The sequence below is a fragment of the Elephas maximus genome, chromosome 24 (genome assembly GCF_024166365.1).
Source record: "Elephas maximus indicus isolate mEleMax1 chromosome 24, mEleMax1 primary haplotype, whole genome shotgun sequence".
NCBI classification, from domain to species: domain Eukaryota; kingdom Metazoa; phylum Chordata; class Mammalia; order Proboscidea; family Elephantidae; genus Elephas; species Elephas maximus.
Genome location: NC_064842.1, coordinates 58516825 through 58540748, shown reverse-complemented (window position 1 = coordinate 58540748; position 23924 = coordinate 58516825). Strand labels below are relative to the sequence as shown.

General features: G+C 40.0%; 1 protein-coding gene across 5 annotated transcripts in view; it reads left to right on the top strand.

Annotated features, from left to right (window-relative positions):
• UCHL5 (ubiquitin C-terminal hydrolase L5) overlaps positions 1-23924 on the top strand; it is a 63153-nt gene that overhangs the window by 5688 nt on the left and 33541 nt on the right. For 3 of the 5 annotated variants that reach the window (XM_049867954.1, XM_049867956.1, XM_049867955.1), the window contains exons 2-3: positions 18657-18720; positions 20223-20328. In XM_049867954.1, the coding sequence (XP_049723911.1) occupies positions 18657-18720; positions 20223-20328 (170 nt within the window). Of the gene's footprint in view, positions 1-17644; positions 18312-18656; positions 18721-20222; positions 20329-23924 lie in introns of those variants that run through there. The other 2 variants (XM_049867953.1, XM_049867952.1) reach the window with 2 other exon arrangements.

Here is a 23924-nt window from a genome sequence, read left to right as displayed (position 1 = left end):
CAAAGAAATTGTGTTTTTGCTCAAGGTTAAGAACTACAAGGCAGTGTTTAGAGCCCACGTCTCATGAATCATTGCTTACTTCTCTTCTGTTATACCGTGCTTTCTTAGATACTGATAAAGGGATTTTGCTTTATAGATGCTAACAACTGAACACTGTGCCTTCCTCCGAAAAGGTGTGTATGTGTTTAACACGGGGTTGTGTAAGCGCGTCACCACCTGAAATTATACCTTTGCAGAAGATTTTGGGACACTTATTCAGCGACGTTTTTGTTTTGGTATGATATGTAGGATTTTTATTGTTTGACCTTTTTTTTTTAAATCATACTTTAGACGAAGTTTTATAGAACAGGCTAGCTTCTCATTAAATAATCAGTACACAAGTTGTTTTGTGACATTGGTTGCCAACCCTACGACATGTCAGTGCTCTTCCCTATTTGACCTTGGGTTCTCTATTCCCAGCTTTCCTGTCCCCTCCTGCCTTCTTTTCCTTGTCCCTGGGCTGGTGTGCCCATTTAGTTTTGTTTTGTTTTATGGGCCTGTCTAATATTTGGCTGAAGGGTGAAGCCAGGATTGACTTCATTACTGAGCTAAAGGGTGTCCGGGGGCCATACTCTCGGGGTTTCTCCAGTCTCTGTCAAACCGGTAAGCCTGGTCCTTTTTTGTGAGTTAGAATTTTGTTCTACAGTTTTCTCCAGCTCTGACTGGGACCCTCTATTGTGATCCCCACCAGAGCAGTCTGTGGTGGTAGCTGGGCACCATCTAGTTTTGCTGGACTCAGTCTTGTGGTGGCTGTAGTACTTGTGATCCATTAGTCCATTGGACTATACATTCCCTTACGTCTTTGGTTTTCTTCATTCTCCCTTGCTCCAGATGTGGTGAGACCAGTGGAGTATCTTAGATACCCGATCACAAGCTTTCAAGACCCCAGACACTAATCACCAAAGTAGAATGTAGAACATTTTCTTTATAAATGTTTGACCATTTTTTACTATTGATTTCCAGTACACCTTCTCGCTTATTATCGCATTATCAGATATTTTGCATGTATGACTATAGTAAAAAATCTACTATCCAACTATTTTGAGCATTAATGATATTTGTCTGGCAGTAACGAATGCCGAGGTGTGAGGTGAGAGTAAGGCTAGCTTGATGGTAAAGGATATATGTCAATTTGGCTGAATCGTAATTCTCAGTGATTTGGCAGTTACGTCATGATGTAACTTGGCAGTTATATAGTGATGTGTAGTCGCCTTCCATTTTGTGATTTGGTGTGGTCAGCCTCCATTTTCGCATAACACTGATTTTACAAAACAATCTGGTCTTTGGAACCCAACTATGTCAATAAGTGAGGAGAGGATGTAGTAATAGCCAATGTTAATAATTGCTTTGATGTCCTTTTGTGCCCTTCCTGAGACTAAATATCTAGATTCACATTTCTAAGGATTTTCCAACTTGATGTGTGAATATCTATCAACCTGTTGATAGACATTCAGATTGTATCCAGTTCATTTCCACCATAAATTATGTAGTAGCTCTCCTTGTACTCTCCTAGGAAACCCTATGGGGTCGCTGTGAGTTGGAAACGACTCAATAGCACTATTTTTTTTTTTTCTCCTTGTACATGTGTTTTTAATACCAGAGCAGGCACTTAATAGTTATTAGTTGAACAGGACAAATTGAGGCACAGAATGGTCTGAATGCTTAGTCACAGAGTTGCTTGATGTCATGGATTGAATTATGTCTCCTCAAAAATGTGTGTGTCAATTTGGCTGGGCCACGATTCCAGGTATTGTATAATTTTCCTATGTGTTGTAAATCTTCCCTCTGTGATGTTAATGAGGGAGGATGGGCGGCAGTTGCCTCAGTGAGGCAGGACTCCATCTAAAAGATTGGATTGTGTCTTGAGGCAATCTCTTGAGATATAAAAGGGGACCGCATACCACCAAGAAAGCAGTGCTGGAGGTAGAGTGTGTCCTATGGACCGGGGTCCCTGCGTGAAGAAGCTCCTAGTTCTGGGGAAGATTGATGAGAAGGCCAACAGAGAAGAGAAAGCTTTCCCCTGGAGCTGATGCCCTGAATTTGGACTTTTAGCCTACTTTACTGTGAGGAAATAAACTTCTCTTTATTAAAAGCATCCACTTGTGGTATTCCTGTGCAGAAACACTAGATGACTAAGACATCATCTCTTTGAAGTGGCGGTATATTTGATTAAGTAACTGGGTACTGTACCCTAACCGGAGCCCTGGTGGCATAGTGGTTAAGCGTTTGGCTGCCAACCAAAAGGTTGGCAGTTCGGTCAGCAGTTTGAATCCACCAGCTGCTGCTTGGAAACCCTGTGGGGCAATTCTACTCTGTTCTATAGGGTCACTGTGAGTCGGGATCAAGGCGATGGCAATGGTTTTTTTTTTTTTTTTCTTTTTAAGACCCCAACCTAGTGAACACATAATATTAGCTATCACAGTCTGTCCCTTGTCAACTTGGCATCCAAACACATCTCCGTAAACCACACTTAATCTCCAAATAAAGACAATAACAAAGTCATATTTCTGCCAACATGATACAACTATTCTGTGTACAGTTGAAAACACACTAAACCTTTCCTTCAGAAGAGGATGGGAAGTCCTTAATCATTCTTCATTCATCTTGATGTCCTGTAACTTAAATATTATGAAGTAAGGATAACTGTTAAGGCATGTTATGTCTGGAAGCTGGAAGCTGTGCCGCCCATATTTCAAATGCCTGCAGTGTTGCCTGATTAGGGTCCGTGCCCTGCAGCAGTCAAGCTAATGAAATGTACTCCAAGTAAGAAAGAGTGAGAAAGTTTATTTAGGAGGTGTCTACCATCAGTAATCCGACAGTAACACAGACTGTATGGAGTCCCAAAAAGCAATTTTACGTTAGAGCTTATATAAGATTAAAAAGTGCCTTTGTAGCCCACAGATGGCATGGCCAGAGGAGTTATTCATTACAAGGTAATGACAAGAGACTTATAAGACTAAAGAGGTACATGTTGAATATCTCCTTAACAGGCTGAAGATATTCCTGTCAGACACCTGGGCTCTGAACTCCCTGTAGGGGGTTGTAAGTCACAGGTGGTCCGACAGAACAAAACAAAGTTATTAGTAGCAGATAAAAACAAAGAACAAAGTTATTTACATCAGCTGGGAACAGTCATTAACAGGTACGTGGAAAGGAGAAGGCAGGCAGACGAAGGAGAAGAACTTATTATTGTGGCATTAGTTATGTCAGGCTCTCAGTCGCCCATTTTGAAAGGGAGAAAACATGCTGGGGACTATTAGAGTCACAGCAGGATCACCCATGGTGGACAGATTTCAGTGGGGCTTCCAGGCTAAGACAGACGGAAGAAGGACCTGGCAATCTACTTTTGAAAAAATTGGCCAGTGAAAACCTTATGAATAGCAGTGAAACATTATCAATACATCTTATGTAAGGGGTAAGAGAAGGAAGAAAAGGTATTTGTTATCTATATGTACAACAAATATAATTATAACACAGTAAGGAACACTCATAACAGCTATAAACCTTGTTTCTGCAAACTGGTCATGTGGTTATAGCTGGTATTATAACTACCTTCTTCCATTATCAATTCCACATTCCCTTTGCCCTCAGCAAGCACCTCTGCTGGTCATGGTTCTTTGCCTGGCGAAGTGACCCAAACTTTCATTTTTGAGAAGCCTGGGTCATTAGTCCTTCCTGAAATTGTTGCTGAAGTTTTCCATTGACTTTAATCACAGACATGGTAGTACTGAGAGACGTCCTAAGGGATCTCCTGTGTTCTAGACATACCCTTCCTTACCTCCATTGTGTAGTACCAGCCCAATTTCCGCATAGTACTCAGAATCAGCAACTCCAGACAGTACAATAACTCTCTTCTTTGGCCAATTCAGGAGCATGAGCAGCCCAAAGTGACCTCGTGGCAGTCTTAACTTCTATTTCAAGGGAATCAGTATGTGTTGCTTAGTGGAAGCATTTCTCCCTTTAGAACTAAGACTTTTAGATCACAGACCATAAGACTGTGGGACAAAGCGAAAATTTCGCTAGTGGATCACTAGGGGTGATACTGAGTGGTGCCACTCCCATTTCCACCCCTTGATTCCTGGACCTTTGAATCCTGGCTATGGGAGAAACCACACTATATATTGGACACTGATTTAGAGCATATATAGCCTCCTGGGGACCTGTAAGTTATCGCCGCCTAGCTGGCACTGTAACTGAGTCTGCGAGAGGTCGTTCCACCATTATATCAAGCCAGCTGCTTCATGGGGAACATGGTTAAGACCAGTGAATTCCGTGAGCATGGGCCCACTGCCAAACTTAATTTGCTGGGAAGTGAGTTCCTTAATCAGAAGCAATGTTATGTGGAATAAGGCATTCTGAAAGTACACAGACGGTAATTTTGGCAGAAGCATTGCATGTTGTTAGGTGTCATCGATTTGGTCCAACTCATAGTAACCCTGTGTACAACAGAACAAAATGCTGCCCAGTCCTGCACTGTCCTCACAGTTGTTGCTATGTTTCAGCCTATTGTTGTAGACACTATGTCATTCCATCTCATTGAAGGTCTTTTTCTTTTTTGCTGACCCTCTACTTTACCGGGCATGTTGTCCTTCTCCAGGGACTGGTCCCTCCTGATAACGTGTCCAAACTACGTGAGATGAAGTTTCACCATCCTTGTTTCTAAGGAGCATTCTGGCTGTACTTCTTCGAGGACGGATTTGTTCACACTTTTGGCAGTCCGGTATATTGAATATTCTTTGCCAGCACTACAATTCAGAGGCATCATGTCTTTGGCCTTCCTTATTTATTGCCCAGCTTTTGCATGCATATGAGGTGATTGAAAACACCATGGATTGGGTCAGGCACACCTTAGACCTTAAAGTGACATCTTTGCTTTTTAACACTTTAAAAGTGGTCTTTTGCAGCAGATTTGCCCAGTGCAATGTGTTGTTTGATTTCTTGCCTACTGCTTCCATGGGCTGTGTTTGTGGAGCCAAGTAAAATGAAATTCTTGACAACTTGAGTCTTTTCTGTGTTTATCATGATGTTGCTTATTGGTCCAGTTGTGAGGAGTTTTGTTTTCTTTATGTTGAGGTGTAATCCATACTGAAGGCTGTGGTCTTTGATCTTCATCAGTGTTTCAAGTCTTCTTCACTTTGAGCAACCTGCATAACGCAGGTTGTTAATGAGGCTTCCTCCAATTCCGATGCCCTGTTCTTCCTCATAGAGTCCAGCTTCTTGGATTGGCTCAGCATATGGATTGAATAAGTATGGTGAAGGATACAACTCTGATGCACAGCCTTTCTGACTTTAAACTATATAGTATTCCTTTGTTCTGTTCGAATGACTGTCTCTTGATCTATGTACAGGTTCCTCATAAGCATAATTAAGTGTTCTGGAATTCCCATTCTTCACAATATTATCCATAATTCATTGTGTGTAGGGAAGGCAAATTTGTATCCAGTGTGAAGTGTTTATTCCAGTAAGAATAAAGAACTGTCCCTTCCATGATGGAAGCCATCTAATGTAGGCAACCAGCGAGCAGGTAACTGGCTGATCACCCTGAAGAATAGTGCCATATCAGGGACTAGTGAGTCTCTGCTATTAGCATATTGGGCACTCAACAGTGGCTATAGCCAGGTTGGCCTTGGTGAGTGGAAATTCATGTTTCTGAGTCCATGCATAACCTCTATCCCTGCTACCACTGCCACTTTGTTCTTGAGCCCATTGGGCAGTGATAGGAGTGGCTGGAGAAAGAGACTGACTGGTATCTACTGAATTGATCATCCTATCTACTTGATTATTAAAATCCCCCTCTGCTGAGGTCACCCTTCGGTGAGCATTCACACGGACACAAATATTCTCCAACTTTTGCCCATTCAGAGAATTTTGTGCACATATTTTTTCCCAGACCTCCTTGTCACCAATTTCCCAATCATATTCCAGCTAAGTTCCTGACCGTGCAGTCAGACCAGTGGCCACAGCCCATAAATTGGAATACAGTTGCACATTTGGCCACTTATCCTTTTAAGCAAAATGGACCAGCAGGTGCACTGCTTAAAGTTCTGCCCCCTGGGAAGATTTCTGTTCACCACTGTCCTTCAGTGATGTTTCAGAAAAGAACTGTAGTGCTGCAGCTGTCTTCTTGCAGGTGGTGCTTGCGTATCATGGAGTACTGTCTGTAAACTAGGTCTGAGTATTTCTCTTTAGTCAACTGATTGTAGGAAACTCCCCATGTGGCCATAAGTGCAGATTGGGACAGAGAAGGTAATGTAGCAGGAGTGGGGATATGGACATTTGGGTAGCTTTTTCATTGTAACTTACTTGTTCAAGCCTGATCTTGTATATGTTACTTCCATTTGATGGTGGAGTGCTACTGTGTATACCCAGCTTTATGGCATATTGGGTGAAACAATGCCCAGTTTGTGATGAGCAGCTCAGATTGCATGATAACGTGGTGGCTAAGCCTTCAGTTTCTACTGAGGCCCCGTAGCAATCCAAAAGCCCTTTCTCAGAAGGAGAGTAGTTATCCACAGAGGGTCTTTGCTGTGGTTCACCAATTGGGGGCCTGCCAAAGGCTCCACACAGCGTCTCTCTCTGCCACTGCCACTTCAAGCACCATTGGATCAGCTGGATCATATGGCCCAAATTGTGGAGCAGTTTGTACAGCAGCCTGGGCATGTTGTAAAACTGTCTCTTCTGAGCCTCACCAAAAACTTGCAGATTTTCGGGTCACTCAGTCAATGGGCTGAAGTAGCACACTCAAATGAGGAATGTGTTGCTTCCAAAATCCAAAGAACCCTACTAAGCGTTGTGCTGCTTTTTTGTTTGTATGAGGTACCAAATGCAACAACTTATCCTACACTTTAGATGGGATATCTCAACATGCCCCCACAGCACTGGGCCACTAGCTATTTCACCGTGGTAGAAGGCCCTTGAATTTTTGTCTGATTTATTTCCCACCTCTGACATGCACATGTCTTACCAATAAATCTAGAGTAGTTGCTACTCTTTGCTCATTAGGTCCAATCAGCATAATGCCATCAATGTAATCAGTGTCATATTTTGTGAAGGGAAAAGTGATCAAGGTCCCTGCAGACTAAATTAAGACATAAGGCTGGAGAGTTAATGTACCCCTAAGGTAGGACAATGAAGGTGTATTGCCAGCCGAAAGCAAACTGCTTCTAGTGGTCTTTACTAACAGGTATTCAGAAAAAAGCATTTGCCAGATCAGTACCTGCATACCAGATATCAGAAGATGTGTTGTTCTACCAGTGAAATCATATCTGGAAAAGTAGCTACAGTTAGAGTCACTACCTGGTTAAGATGAGAACCTTGTCTCATCAGTGTTCGATTCTCCTACTCTCACTGCCATGGAGTAGATTTCGAACCATAGCGACTCTGTAGGACAGAGTAGAGCTGCCCCATGGGGTTTCCAAGGCTGTAAATCTTTACGGAAGTATACTGCTACATCTTTCTCCTGTGGAGCAGCTGGTGGATTCGAACTGCCAGCCTTTCGATTAGCTGGCAAGAGCTTTAACCACTGTGCCACCAGGGATCTTACTGTTTGATTAGGATATGATATTTTGTGTTGATAGTTTGTGTATCTTTGTTGCTACATCATGCCATGGACTAACAGTGTCCTCTAATCAGCTATGATAATGTGTTTCAGAAACCCCAGGACCAATTCAGAAAATATATTTTAAGATTTTGTTCCTCTTGAACCATTTTTGGTAAAAAATCTATATCATTCAGGGTTCTCCAGAGAAACAGAATTAGTAGCAGATAAATGGACGTACACACACACGTATCAAGAAATTTATTTTAAGGAATTGACTTACATGACTGTGGGAACTGGAAAGTGTGAAATTTGTGGGGCAGACGGTCAGGCGGTAATCTCCTTTACTTAAAGTAAGTGATTGTGCATGTTGATCACAACTACAAAATACCTTCACAGCAACACCTAGATAGTGTTTGATCAAATAGCTGGGTATTTTATCACATGATGAGATTTTACAAAACCAATGACTTATTCATTGGAAATACCTTTTTTCAACAAAATAAACAGTGGCTATACATGTGGGGCTCACCAAATGGAATACACAGGAATCAACACCGACTACATCTATGGAAAGAGACGATGGAAAAGCTCAATATTGTCAGTCAGAACAAGGCCAGGGGCCAACTGCAGAGCAGACCATCAATTGCTCATATGAAAGTTCAGCTTGAAGCTGAAGAAAATTAAAACAAGTCCACAAGAGCGAAAGTACAACCTTGAGTATATCCCACTTAAATTTAGAGACCATCTCAAGAATAGATTTGACTTATTGAAAACTGATGACTGAAGACCAGACTAGTTGTGGGATGACATCAAGGACATCATACGTGAAGAAAGCAAAGACGTCATTAAAAAGACAGGAAAGAAAGAAAAGACCAGAACGGATGTCAGAAGAGACTCTGAAACTTGTTCTTGAATGTATAGTAGCTAATGTGAAAGGAAGAAATGCTAAAGTAAAAGAGCTGAGCAGAAGATTTCAAAGGGTGGTTCAAGAAGACAAAGTATTATAATGAAATGTGCAAAAACCTGGAGTTAGAAACCAAAAGGGAAGAACACGCTTGACATTTCTGAAGCTGAAAAAACTGAACAAAAAAACCCAAAAATTCAAGCCTCAAGTTGCAATATTGAAGAATTCTGTGGACAAAAACACTGAATGATGCAGAAACCATCAAAAGAAGATGAAAAGAATACCCGGAGTCACTGTACCAAAAAGAAATGGTCGAAGTTCAGCTGTTTCAGGAGGTAGCATCTGATCAAGAACTGATGGTACAGAAGGAAGAAGTCCAAGCTGCACTGAAGGCACTGGTGAAGAACAAGGCTTCAGGAATAGACGAAATATCAATTGAGATATTTCAACAATTGGATGCAGCACTGGAGACGCTCACTTGTCTATGCCAAGAAATTTGGAAGACAGCTACCTGGCCAACTGGTACAGGTCCATATTTGTGCCCATTCCAGTGTGACCCAACGGAATCTGGAAATTATTGAACAATATCATTAATATTACATGCAAGTAAAATTTTCCAGAAAATGATTCAAAAGTGTGCAGCAGTACATCAACAGGAACTGCCAGAAATTCAAGCCAGATTCAGAAGAGGACATGGAACACGGGAAATCATTACAGATGGAGATGGGTCTTGGTTGAAAGCAGAGAATACCGGGAAGGTGTTTTCCTGTGTTTTATTGACTATACATAGGCGTTTAACTGTGTGGATCATAACAATTTATGGATAACATTGAGAAGGATGGGGATTCCAGAAGACTTAATTGTGCTCATGCTGAACCTGTACATAGATCAAGAGGCAGTTGTTTGAACAGAACAAGGGGCTACTTTTGCATGGTTTAAGATCAGAAAAGGCGTGAGTCAGGGTTGTTTCCTTTCACCATACTTACTCAATCTGTTTGCTGAGCAGATAATCCAAGAAGCTGAACTATATGAAGAACAGGGCATCAGAATTGGAGGAAGACTACAGCCTTCAGTATGGATTACACCTTAACAGCGAGAACAAAAATCCTCACAACTGGACCAACCAACAGCATCATGATAAACGGAGAAAAGATTGAAGTTGTCAAGGATTTCAGTTTACTTGGATCCACAATCAATGCCCATGGAAGCAGCAGTCAGGAAATAAATCGACTTATTGCATTGGGCAAATCTGCTGCAAAAGACCTCTTTAACGTGTTAAAAAGTGAAGATATCACTTTGAGGACTAAGGTGCACCTGACCCAAGTCATGGTTATTTCCAGTTGCCTCATGCTTGCAAGTCCTGGAACATAAATAAGGAAGATGGAAGAAGAATTGATGCCTTTGAATTATGGTGTTGGTGAAGAATAGTGAATATACCGTGGAATGTCTGAAGAGTGAACAAATCTTTCTTGGAAGAAATACAGCCGGAGTGCTCCTTAGATGGGAGGATGTTGAGACTACTTGTCACGTACTTTGAGCATATTACCAGGAGCGACCAGTCTCTAGAGAAGGACATCATACTTGATAAAGTAGAGGGTCAGTGAAAAAAAGAAGACCCTCAACAAGATGGAGTGACAGAGTGGCTACAGCAGTGGGCTCAAACATAGCAATGATTGTAAGGATGGCGGAGGACTGGGTAGTGTTTTGTTCTGTTGTATATAGGGTTGCTATGAGTCAGAACTGTGTCCTATAGGGTTGCTATGAGTCGGAATCAACTCGACGGCACTGGGTTCTGAGTCTTATGAGTCAGAACTGACTGGATGGCACCTAATAAGAACAACATACCCTAATCAAGTTGACATATAAAATAATCCATCATATTAGGTATAGCAGATTTTGGCAAGTCATTTAATATCCCTTATCCTGCCTCTTCCATAAAATAGTTGCCTTTGTTGATGGTGGCTGCCCTATGCACTGTAGGATGTTTAATGGTCTCTCTCATCTTTCCCCCTAGATGCCAGTAACAACCCCACCCTTATACCCCATAACCCCTTTGCCATCGAGTTGATTCTGACTCACAGTGACCCTATAGAACAGAATATAACTGCCTTGTAGGGTTTCCAAGGAGCAGCTGGTGGATTTGAACTGCTAGCCTTTTGGTTAGCAGCCAACCTCTTAACCGTTGCACCAGCAGGGCTTCCCTCCCCCTCATAGAGACAATAAAAAATGTGTCCAGGTAACATTGCCACATGTACCCTTTGTGGCAAAATTACCCTGGTTGGGAACAACTGCCCTAGAGATATAGTTAATAGACGACATTTAAGTGCCGGGTGAGGGAAGTGACTATGAAGTAGTTGGAAATACAGATCTGGAATTTTAAGAAAAGGATGAGAACTAAAGATAGAATTTAAAAGCATTGTTAAGTAGTAATTGTTTGCTTTCTTAAGGGGAGGGTGAAAAAAAGTTTATAGTAGGAAAAAAAGAGGACAAAGGGCAGAGTGGGGGGAACTAACAGTTTAGAGAAAAAGTGAATGAATAGAAGTCAGAGATTGAGAGAAACCGAGATTTGTAGGGTGGTGATACAATGCACATAAACGCTTGGATTTTTCTTTTTTTTAAATAAAAGTAATACACTGTCATTGTAAATAATTAGGAACTATTTTATTATAGAAAGTAATAGAATTTGGCTGTGAGCTTTATCAGCTTTTACCATTTTGTTAATGTCTTTCTGCCCCCCAGTGTCCTTTTTTTTTTTAATAACTTTTATTAAGCTTCAAGTGAACGTTTACAAATCCAATCAGTCTGTCACGTGTAAGTTTACATACATCTCACTCCCTACTCCCACTTGCTCTCCCCCTCTTGAGTCAGCCCTTCCAGTCTCTCCTTTCTTGACAATTTTGCCGGCTTCCCTCTCTCTCTATCCTCCCATCCCCCCTCCAGACATGAGTTGCCAACACGACCTCAAGTGTCCACCTGATATAATTAGCTCACTCTTCATCAGCGTCTCTCTCCCACCCGCTGACCAGTCCCTTTCATGTCTGATGAGTTGTCTTCGGGGATGGTTCCTGTCCTGTGTCAACCGAAGGTCTGGGGAGCATGGCCACCGGGATTCCTCCAGTCTCAGTCAGACCATTAAGTTTGGTCTTTTTATGAGAATTTGGGGTCTGTATCCCACTGATCTCCTGCTCCCTCAGGGGTCCTCTGCTGTGCTCCCTGTCAGGGCAGTCATCGATTGTGGCCGGGCACCAACTAGTTCTTCTGGTCTCAGGATGATGTAGGTCTCTGGTTCATGTGGCCCTTTCTGTCTCTTGGGCTCTTAGTTGTCGTGTGGCCTTGGTGTTCTTCATTTTCCTTTGCTCCAGGTGGGTTGAGACCAATTGCTGCATCTTAGATGGCCGCTTGTTAGCATTTAAGACCCCAGACGCCACATTTCAAAGTGGGATGCAGAATGATTTCATAATAGAATTATTTTGCCAATTGACTTAGAAGTCCCCGCAAACCATGTTCCCCAGACCCCCGCACTTGCTCGGCTGACCTTTGAAGCATTCATTTTATCCCGGAAACTTCTTTGCTTTTGGTCCAGTCCAATTGAGCTGACCTTCCATGTATTGAGTGTTGTCTTTCCCTTCACCTAAAGCAGTTCTTATCTACTGATTAATCAATAAAAAACCCTCTCCCACCCTCCCTCCCTCCCCCCCTCGTAACCACAAAAGTATGTGTTCTTCTCAGGTTTACTATTTCTCAAGATCTTATAATAGTGGTCTTATACAATATTTGTCCTTTTGCCTCTGACTAATTTCGGTCAGCATAATGCCTTCCAGGTTCCTCCATGTTATGAAATGTTTCAGAGATTCATCACTGTTCTTTATCGATGCGTAGTATTCCATTGTGTGAATATACCACAATTTATTTACCCATTCATCCGTTGATGGACACCTTGGTTGCTTCCAACTTTTTGCTATTGTAAACAGAGCTGCAATAAACATGGGTGTGCATATATCTGTTTGTATGAAGGCTCTTGTATCTCTAGGGTATATTCCTAGGAGTGGGATTTCTGGGTTGTATGGTAGTTCTATTTCTAACTGTTTAAGATAACGCCAGATGGATTTCCAAAGTGGTTGTACCATTTTACATTCCCACCAGCAATGTATGAGAGTTCCAATCTCTCCACAGCCTCTCCAACATTTATTATTTTGTGTTTTTTGGATTAATGCCAGCCTTGCTGGAGTGAGATGGAATCTCATCGTAGTTTTAATTTGCATTTCTCTAATGGCTAATGATCGAGAGCATTTTCTCATGTATCTGTTGGCTGCCTGAATATCTTCTTTAGTGAAATGTGTGTTCATATCCTTTGCCCACTTTTTGATTGGGTTGTTTGTCTTTTTGTGGTTGAGTTTTGACAGAATCATGTAGATTTTAGAGATCAGGCGCTGGTCGGAGATGTCATAGCTGAAAATTCTTTCCCAGTCTGTAGGTGGTCTTTTTACTCTTTTGGAGAAGTCTTTAGATGAGCATAGGTGTTTGATTTTTAGGAGCTCCCAGTTATCGGGTTTCTCTTCATCATTTTTGGTAATGTTTTGTATTCTGTTTATACCTTGTATTAGGGCTCCTAGGGTTGTCCCAATTTTTTCTTCCATGATCTTTATCGTTTTAGTCTTTATGTTTAGGTCTTTGATCCACTTGGAGTTAGTTTTTGTGCATGGTGTGAGGTATGGGTCCTGTTTCATTTTTTCGCAAATGGATATCCAGTTATGCCAGCACCATTTGTTAAAAAGGCTATCTTTTCCCCAGTTAATTGACACTGGTCCTTTGTCAAATATCAGCTGCTCATACGTGGATGGATTTATGTCTGGGTTCTCAATTCTGTTCCATTGGTCTATGTGTCTGTTGTTGTACCAATACCAGGCTGTTTTGACTACTGTGGCTGTATAATAGGTTCTGAAGTCAGGTAAGGTGAGACCTCCCACTTTTTCTTTTTCAGTAGTGCTTTGCTTATCTGGGGCTTCTTTCCCTTCCATATGAAATTGGTGATTTGTTTCTCTATGCCCTTAAAATATGACATTGGAATTTGGATTGGAAGTGCATTAAATGTATAGATGGCTTTTGGTAGAAGAGACATTTTTACTATGTTAAGTCTTCCTATCCATGAGCAGGGTATGTTTTTCCACTTAAGTATGTCCTTTTGAATTTCTTGTAGTAGAGCTTTGTAGTTTTCTTTGTATAGGTCTTTTACATCCTTGGTAAGATTTATTCCTAAGTATCTTATCTTCTTGGGGGCTACTGTGAATGGTATTGATTTGGTTATTTCCTCTTCGGTGTTCTTTTTGTTGATGTAGAGGAATCCAAGTGATTTTTGTATGTTTATTTTATAACCTGAGACTCTGCCAAACTCTTCTATTAGTTTCAGTAGTTTTCTGGAGGATTCCTTAGGGTTTTCTGTGTATATAATCATGTCATCTGCAAATAGTGATAACTTTACTTCTTCCTTGCTGATCCGGATACCTTTTATTTCTTTGTCTAGCCTAATTGCCCTGGCTAGGACTTCCAACACGATGTTGAATAGGAGCGGTGATAAAGGGCATCCTTGTCTGGTTCCCGTTCTCAAGGGAAATGCTTTCAGGTTCTCTCCATTTAGAGTGATATTGGCTGTTGGCTTTGCATAGATGCCCTTTATTATGTTGAGGAATTTTCCTTCAATTCCTATTTTGGTAAGAGTTTTTATCATGAATGGGTGTTGGACTTTGTCAAATGCCTTTTCTGCATCAATTGATAAGATCATGTGGTTTTTGTCTTTTGTTTTATTTATGTGATGGATTACATTAATGGTTTTTCTGATATTAAACCAGCCTTGCATACCTGGTATAAATCCCACTTGATCAGGGTGAATTATTTTTTTGATGTGTTGTTGGATTCTGTTGGCTAGAATTTTGTTGAGGATTTTTGCATCAATGTTCATGAGGGATATAGGTCTATAATTTTCTTTTTTTGTAATGTCTTTACCTGGTTTTGGTATCAGGGAGATGGTGGCTTCATAGAATGAGTTGGGTAGTATTCCGTCATTTTCTATGCTTTGGAATACCTTTAATAGTAGTGGTGTTAACTCTTCTCTGAAAGTTTGGTAGAACTCTGCAGTGAAGCCGTCCGGGCCAGGGCTTTTTTTTGTTGGGAGTTTTTTGATTACCGTTTCAATCTCTTTTTTTGTTATGGGTCTATTTAGTTCTACTTCTGAATGTGTTAGTTTAGGTAGGTAGTGTTTTTCCAGGAATTCATCCATTTCTTCTAGGTTTTCAAATTTGTTAGAGTACAATTTTTCATAATAATCTGAAATGATTCTTTTAATTTCATTTGGTTCTGTTGTGATGTGGTCCTTCTCATTTCTTATTCGGGTTATTTGTTTCCTTTCCTGTATTTCTTTAGTCAGCCTAGCCAATGGTTTATCAATTTTGTTCATTTTTTCAAAGAACCAGCTTTTGGCTTTGTTAATTCTTTCAATTGTTTTTCTGTTCTCTAATTCATTTAGTTCAGCTCTAATTTTTATTATTTGTTTTCTTCTGGTGCCTGATGGATTCTTTTGTTGCTCAGTTTCTATTTGTTCAAGTTGTAGGGACAGTTCTCTGATTTTGGCTCTTTCTTCTTTTTGTATGTGTGCATTTATTGATATAAATTGGCCTCTGAGCACTGCTTTTGCTGTGTCCCAGAGGTTTTGATAGGAAGTATTTTCATTCTCGTTGCTTTCTATGAATTTCCTTATTCCCTCCTTCATGTCTTCTATAACCCAGTCTTTTTTTAGGAGGGTATTGTTCATTTTCCAAGTATTTGATTTCTTTTCCCTAGTTTTTCTGTTATTGATCTCTAGTTTTATTGCCTTGTGGTCTGAGAAGATGCTTTGTAATATTTCGATGTTTTGGACTCTGCAAAGGTTTGTTTTATGACCTAATATGTGGTCTATTCTAGAGAATGTTCCATGTGCGCTAGAAGAAAAAGTATATTTTGCAGCAGTTGGGTGGAGAGTTCTGTATAAGTCAATGAGGTCAAGTTGGTTGATTGTTGTAATTAGATCTTCCGTGTCTCTGTTGAGCTTCTTACTGGATGTCCTGTCCTTCTCCGAAAGTGGTGTGTTGAAGTCTCCTACTATAATTGTGGAGGTATCTATCTCGCTTTTCAATTCTGTTAAAATTTGATTTATGTATCTTGCAGCCCTGTCACTGGGTGCATAAATATTTAATATGGTTATGTCTTCCTGATCAATTGTCCCTTTTATCATTATATAGTGTCCTTCTTTATCCTTTGTGGTGGATTTAAGTCTAAAGTCTATTTTGTCAGAAATTAATATTGCTACTCCTCTTCTTTTTTGCTTATTGTTTGCTTGATATACTTTTTTCCATCGTTTGAGTTTTAGTTTGTTTGTGTCTCTAAGTCTAAGGTGTGTCTCTTGTAGGCAGCATATAGATGGATCGTGTTTCTTTATCCAGTCTGTGACTCTCTGTCTCTTTATTGGTGCATTTAGTCCATTTACATTCAGGGTAATTATAGATAAATAAGTTTTTAGTGCTGTCATTTTGATGCCTTTTTATGTGTGTTGTTGACAATTTCATTTTTCCACATACTTTTTTGTGCTGAGGCGTTTTTCTTAGTAAATTGTGAGATCCTCATTTTCATAGTGCTTGACTTTATGTTAGTTGAGTCGTTACGTTTTTCTTGGTTTTTATCTTGAGTTATGGAGTTGTTATACCTTTTTGTGGTTACCTTATTATTTACCCCTATTTTTCTAAGTAAAAACCTAACTTGTATTGTTCTATATCGCCTTGTATCACTCTCCATCTGGCAGTTCAATGCCTCCTGTATTTAGTCCCTCTTTTTGATTATTGTGATCTTTTACCTATTGACTTCCATGATTCCCTGTTATGTGTATTTTTTTTTAGTTAATCTTAATTTGTTTGTTTTTGTGATTTCCCTATTTGAGTTGATATCAGGACGTTCTGTTTTGTGACCTTGTGTTGTGCTGATGTCTGATATTACTGGTTCTCTGACCAAACAATATCCTTTAGTATTTCTTGTAGCTTTGGTTTGGTTTTTGCAAATTCTCTAAACTTGTGTTTGTCTGTAAATATCTTAATTTCGCCTTCATATTTCAGAGAGAGTTTTGCTGGATATATGATCCTTGGCTGGCAGTTTTTCTCCTTCAGTGTTGTGTATATGTCGTCCCATTCCCTTCTTGCCTGCATGGTTTCTGCTGAGTAGTCAGAACATATTCTTATTGATTCTCCCTTGAAGGAAACCTTTCTTTTCTCCCTGGCTGCTTTTAAAATTTTCTGTTTATCTTTGGTTTTGGTGAGTTTGATGATAATATGTCTTGGTGTTTTTCTTTTTGTATCAGTCTTAAATGGGGTTCGATGAGCATCTTGGATAGATATCCTTTCGTCTTTCATGATGTCAGGGAAGTTTTGTGTCAGGAGTTCTTCAACTATTTTCTCTGTGTTTTCTGTCCCCCCTCCCTGTTCTGGGACTCCAATCACCCGCAGGTTATCCTTCTTGATAGAGTCCCACATAATTCTTAGGGTTTCTTCATTTTTTGTAATTCTTTTATCTGATTTTTTTTCAGCTATGTTGGAGTTGATTCCCTGGTCCTCCAGATGTCCCAGTCTGCATTCTAATTGCTCGAGTCTGCTCCTCTGACTTCCTAGTGCGTTGTCTAATTCTGTTATTTTATTGTTAATCTTTTGGATTTCTACATGTTGTCTCTCTATGGATTCTTGCAACTTATTAATTTTTCCACTATGTTCTTGAATAATCTTTTTGAGTTCTTCAACAGTTTTATCAGTGTGTTCCTTGGCTTTTTCTGCAGTTATCCTAATTTCGTTTGTGATATCATTAAGTATTCTGTAAATTAGTTTTTTATATTCTGTATCTGATAATTCCAAGATTGTATCTTCATTTGGGAAAGATTTTGATTCTTTTGTTTGGGGGGTTGGAGAAGCTGTCATGGTCTGCTTCTTTAAGTGGTTTGATATGGATTGTTGTCTCCGAGCCATCACTGGGAAACTAGTTTTTCCAGAAAATCTGCTAAAAAAAAAATGCAGTCAGATCCCTATCAGAGTTCTCCCTCTGGCTCAGGCTATTCAGATGTTAATGAAGCCGCCTGGGGAGGGTGGGGGAGGGAACAGAGAGATAGGAGAGTAGCACCTCAGAATATAGCCAGAGTTGCTTGTCTTGCTTGTAATGACTATTATATCTGAGATTCCCGTGGGCGCGTCGCCTATGTGTGCTGGCTGTGTGGAGATTGCCCCCGGGGGGTCTGGCCCGCTGGAGTCACGGTCAGATCCTCCGCTTCCAGCCCCACGCCCAGCGTCAAGGCTCCACTACTGGGACGGTGCACTCTCGACTCCAAAATCAGTCACTGTCTCCCGGGGACTTCTCGTCCCTCCAGCCGCGTGGCCGTGCCACCACCAAGAACCAGTTGGGCCTCCTCCCGGGGTTAGTTCAGATGGGTGGAGCAGCTCCTCGTGCTTGTGCCTTGACCAAGTGTCCCGGCTGGGACGCTGTTCTCCCCGCTCCAATACCAGTCGCTGCCTCCCGGGGACTTCTCCTACCGGCTGCGTCCCATGCCGCCTGTGTGACCCGGCTGGTCCCCTTCCCGGGGTTAGTTCAGGGGGGTGGAGCAACTCTCCGTGTTTATGCCGTACCTGCGTCCAGTCCAAATCCCTGCGGGACGGTTCCCCAGCTCGGACGCTGCTCTTTCTGCTCCAAGACCAGTCACTGCCTCCTGGGGACTTCTCCTACCGGCTGCATCCCACGCCGCCTGCGGAACTGGCTGGTCCCCCTCCCAGGGTTAGTTCAGGGGGGTTGAGCAGCTCTCTGTGCTTGTGCCGTATCTGACTGGTACGCTGGCTCCAGGCTCTGGAAACAATCGCTGCTTCCCCGTATTAGTTCGTTCTCCGTCTCTAAATCTGTGTTTGTTGTTCAGGGTTCGTAGATTGTTATGTATGTGATCGATTCACTTGTTTTTCCGTGTCTTTGTTGTAAGAGGGATCCGAGGTAGCGTCTGCCTAGTCTGCCATCTTGGCTCCCCCACTCTCCCCAGTGTCGTTTTGTTGTAGTTAATATTTTATTAAATGGTGAAGGAAAAAAAAAAGAATTATCTTGTTTTCTGAAGAAAATAATTTCTTATTTTAGGTTGCCGAGGAGCCCAAGTAGAAGAAATATGGAGTTTGGAGCCTGAGAATTTTGAAAAATTAAAGTAAGAATAATTTTAGTATGTTAAAAATAATAATGTATCTATATTTTAGCAAACTTAAAGGATCATCATATTGGTCTGTTTATTTGGATTACTCTAAGTTCAACATATTATTTCCTTTAAGTTTTTTTTCAATTCTGTGAGATACCTATTATTATCAGCATTTTGTAACCAAGAATCTAAGCCTTATTGATAATCAATTTGTAAAGGATTTACACTTAAGTCTCTATAATGTCATATTCACAAAATACCTGTTGGTTGATTTTTCACAAAATTCATTTGTAGCTCAGTCGTGCTAGAACATGGAACACATTTTAACATAAAAAATAGGAATAATAGGTCAGTTTACAAAATATATTTAAGAGATAATATATAATACTAAAAAAAATGACAATATGTAGGCAATTTCTGTATTACTAGTGTTATTATTATTATATTTGATACTAGTAATAGAGAAATTGCCTACATATTGTCATATTGCTTTTTGGGGAAGTTACATTCCAAGTTTAAAATGCGGATGACAGGAAGTACCTTCCTCTTCTCCCATCTTTCTGACCAGAATCACCTCTCTGAGCCTTCTCCTTACTCCCACCTCCCCCTTCCCCCAGCATTGACCTTGCGTCTGCATTTTTTCAGGAGGAGGGCCAGTGTCATTTGCGTTGGTGGGAGAGTTCCTGGAATCTTGGAACGGGTATAAGGAATAGGCTTTGAAAAGGAAAAAATGTGGGCTGTAGGGACATGTTTGGTCTTTTTTTTGGTCTTTTCAGTAGCAAGAAGGGGATAGTTTACTTCCTCCATCTTCCACATCTCCACAAAAAGAGGGATCACTTTAGATGGAATAAGAGATTGATTCTGACTGAGCGATGAGGGAAAGTTAATTAAAGATACATTATTTGAGTTGTCTCCTAAAAAGAAAAGATTTTTGCTAAGTGGGATTGTGAAATACAGACAGACTGGACGATATTGTGAAGTAGTAATTTAATGTTTTTTAAGCCACAACAGTTCCTTTAGAAAGGGAGTGACCTCATTGCATATGAGATGAGAGCATCCATTCATACCGTAGCTTGAGGATTGTTTATGAATTCAATGATTATATGAAGGTGATTCCCTACATTTAATAATATGTATGCTCTCAGCCATTTACCTATAAACAGCCTTTGTGAACTTTATTTATATATCATAGATTTCAGTCTATGGTTAATAACTTCATAGTTTTACTATTTTTTTCTTCCATTTTTAAATGAGTGATGATTTAGAAATGAATAATCCACTAAACCTTTCATAATAATTCTATATTAACTGATACAATTTTAAGTGTTGTTAACTTCCTTTTAGGCAACATTCTAAAAAAAAAAAACTATAAATGGCAATAGTGATCTTTTGAAATTTTCTATTATTTAATTTGTCATTATATGTGCTAAGTAGCTTACTGAAATTTAATATACTGACAGTGTGCCATAAAAGAAGCAGGGTTTGGTGTCATTAATTTGTATTTTATTTTGTAGGCCAGTTCATGGGTTAATTTTTCTTTTCAAGTGGCAGCCAGGAGAAGAACCAGCAGGCTCTGTGGTTCAGGACTCCAGACTTGACACGATATTTTTTGCCAAGCAGGTATGGTCCCTGGATACTCTGAAAAGTCTCAAAAGCAACCCTTTTTGTATGCAGGATTCTATTCTACCTATGTGCCTCTAGTGTGGCTGTTCTTACACTTGACCTCAGGACCCATTTACACTTTTAACGATTGAGATCCTCAAAGAGCTTTTGTTTATGTGGATTATATCCATTGATATTTACTGTGTTACACATTAAAACTGAGAAATTTGAAAAATACTAATAAATTCAAAAAGACGGGCAGTAAACTCATTACATGTTAACATAATATCATTTTATGGAAAAATAACCATATTTACCAAGACAAAAAAGTTAGAAGAATACATCATTTTACATTTTTGCAAATTTCTTCAGTATCTGCCTTAATGGTACACTTTTCGATTCTCATATATACTTCTTCAGTCAGTCCATTGCAATATTTTTTTTTTTTTGGTTGAAGTATATGAAGAAAATCCAGGCTCGCACATATGTGTAGTTGGAAAAGGGAGGAGTATTTTAATATCTTTTCAGTAAGTGTGAATATATTCTTTGACACTGTATCAAAACTCCAAAAGTATTGCTTTCTTAAAGGTTCATTTTAGTGCGAAATCTGAAACCGTATCAGTGAACTTTTTGTATTTTGTGATATTAAAATCTTTTGGTTTATTTTGTCCTTTGAATGAATCTTTTCCTCATGCATGATTTTGTAGCATCATGCATTGGTCATTTGGAAAATTTCACCCAGTTATGCAGATCTTCAGTTGTTGACACATTTGGTTATATAGTATCAACCAATCGCATTTGTTAATCTCACCATCTATCTAGTCAGAAAAGTCAGTAAATATTGAGACACTTTTAAGCTCATGGTGGTGGACCCAAGTTTTAACAAAATTCTAATTTTTCACTTGGAGGTTCAAGTTTTATCGATGGGAAGAAATATCATCAGGTTTTTTCCTTGAAGTGACAGATTCATTTCACTCATTTTCAAGAAACCATCTGCCAGGTACCATAACCTGAATAGCCATATTTGTCTGATACTCATTTTTTTAAATAGAAATTATGCTCCAAGAAAAAAAGCAGCCAACTTAGCTCATAACTCAAACAATCAGACAAGTGCCTTTTTTCAAGACAACAATCATATCTTGGTATGCAGCAGAAGTGTTTTTTTTTTATGCTTTCTGTTTCCTCCTATAAAACACTAAAAAGGTGTTTGAAGGTTGAAATTTAATAAAAATAACTTACTGTTTCATCAGAGACATTCGTAAGTGAAACTGGCTTGTACTGTTGTTTTACATACGTATGTATGGCATTGAAACAGATAAGTGCCACTGCCTACATTTGTGCTCAGATGCCATCAGGTTTTCCCACAATGGCTTTTACACCATCAGTTTAAGTGTGAAAACTGGAAAAGGCAAAAACTCTCTTAGAATTATGGAAACAATTGTGAGTTCACGAACCACTTGAAAGGGTCTTAGGGATTCCCATGAATCCCACTTTGAGAACTGCTCTTCTAATCTATACGTTGATCAGAAAATAATGTGAACTAGCATTATTAAATAACTGCATTGTTTGGAACAGCTGAAAAAGGAAATGACAAAAGAGGTTTGATTAATATTTAAATGGTACTTATTTCTGAGACTCAAAAAATTGCTTAGGGTAATCTAACTTTTAGAAAGATGGAGAAAATGAAATTGCTACTTCTTATTCCTGCCCTTTTAGATCACGCCTTTGCTATTTTAGTAAGTTGTTTTTCCTATTTTATAGCTTTTTCCTTGCTTTTAAATTCATTTTCCCACAACTTGTTTGAATTCAGTATATTTAGAGAAATCAGAACTTTTTCATTTTTACTTCAAGAATTTGGAAAATATGATTTTATTACTGTATACTTAAAAAAAAGTATCCTTTTTTTCCTGATAGCAGAATTTACACTATAGAAATATTTAGTGATGAAAGTGAATATCTTTATAATCCTACCCTACCTCTATTAACCACTTTGACTCATTAATGTAATCAACAAGTAGTGTTTGACCACCTACTTTGTGCTGGGCATTGTTTTAGGTACTAAGGCTGTAACAGCAAGCAAGACAGGCATGACCCTTCTTTTTTTTAAAATAATTTTTATTGTGCTTTAAGTGAAAGTTTACAAATCAAGTCAGTCTGTCACATATAAGCTTATATACACCTAACTCCATACTCCCACTTACTCTCCCCTTAATGAGTCAGCCCGCTCCCTCCTTCCAGTCTCTCCTTTCGTGACCGTTTTGCCAGCTTCTAACCTTCTCTACCCTCCTGTCTCCCCACCAGACAGGAGATGCCAACACAGTCTCAAATGTCGACCTGATACAAGTAGCTCACTCTTCATCAGCATCTCTCTCCAACCCATTCTCCAGTCCCCTCCATGTCTGATGAGTTGTCTTCAGGGATGGTTCCTGTCCTGGGCCAACAGAAGGTTTGGGGACCATGAGCGCCGGGATTCTTCTAGTCTCAGTCAGACCATTAAGTCTGGTCTTTTTATGAGAATTTGGGGTCTGCATCCCACTGTTCTCCTACTCCTTCAGGGGTTCTCTGTTGTGCTCCCTGTCAGGGCAGTCATTGGTTGTGGCTGGGCACCATCTAGTTCTTCTGGTTTCAGGATGATGTAAGTCTCTGGTTCATGTGGCCCTTTCTGTCTCTTGGGCTCATAGTTGTCATGTGACCTTGGTGTTCTTCATTCCCCTTTGATCCAGGTGGGTTGAGACCAATTGATGCTTCTTAGATGGCTGCTTGTTAGCATTTAAGACCCCAGATGCCACACTTCAAAGTGGGATGCAGAATGTTTTCATAAGAGAATTTATTTTGCCAATTGACTTAGAAGTCCACTTAAGCCATAGTCCCCAAACCCCTGCCCTTGTTCCGCTGACCTTGAAGCATTCAGTTCATCCCGGAAACCTCTTTGCTTTTGGTCCAGCCCAGTTGAGCTGACCTTCCCTGTATTGAGTATTGTCCTTACCTGCACCTAAAGTAGTTCTTATCTACTAACTAATCAGTAAATAACCCTCTCCCTCCCTCCCTCCCTCCCTCCCCCCTCTTGTAACCACAAAAGAATGTGTTCTTCTTAGTTTATACTGTTTCTCAAGATCTTATAATAGTGGTCTTTATACAATATTTGTCCTTTTGCATCTGCCTAATTTCACTCAGCATAATGCCTTCCAGGTTCCTCCATGTTATGAAATGTTTCACAGAGTCGTCGCTGTTCTTTATCGATGTGTAGTATTCCGTTGTGTGAATATACCATAATTGATTTAACCATTCATCCGTTGATGGAGACCTTGGTTGCTTCCATCTTTTTGCTGTTGTAAACAGTGCTGCAGTAAACATGGGTGTGCATATATCTGTTCGTGTAAAGGCTCTTATTTCTCTAGGGTATATTCTGAAGAGTGGGATTTCTGGGTTGTATGGTAGTTCTATTTCTAACTTTTTAAGAAGATGCCAGATAGATTTCCAAAGTGGTTGTACCATTTTACATTCACACCTGCAGTGTATAAGAGTTCCAATCTCCACAGCCTCTCCAACATTTATTATTTTGTGTTTTTTGGATTAATGCCAGCCTTGTTGGAGTGAGGTGGAATCTCATCGTA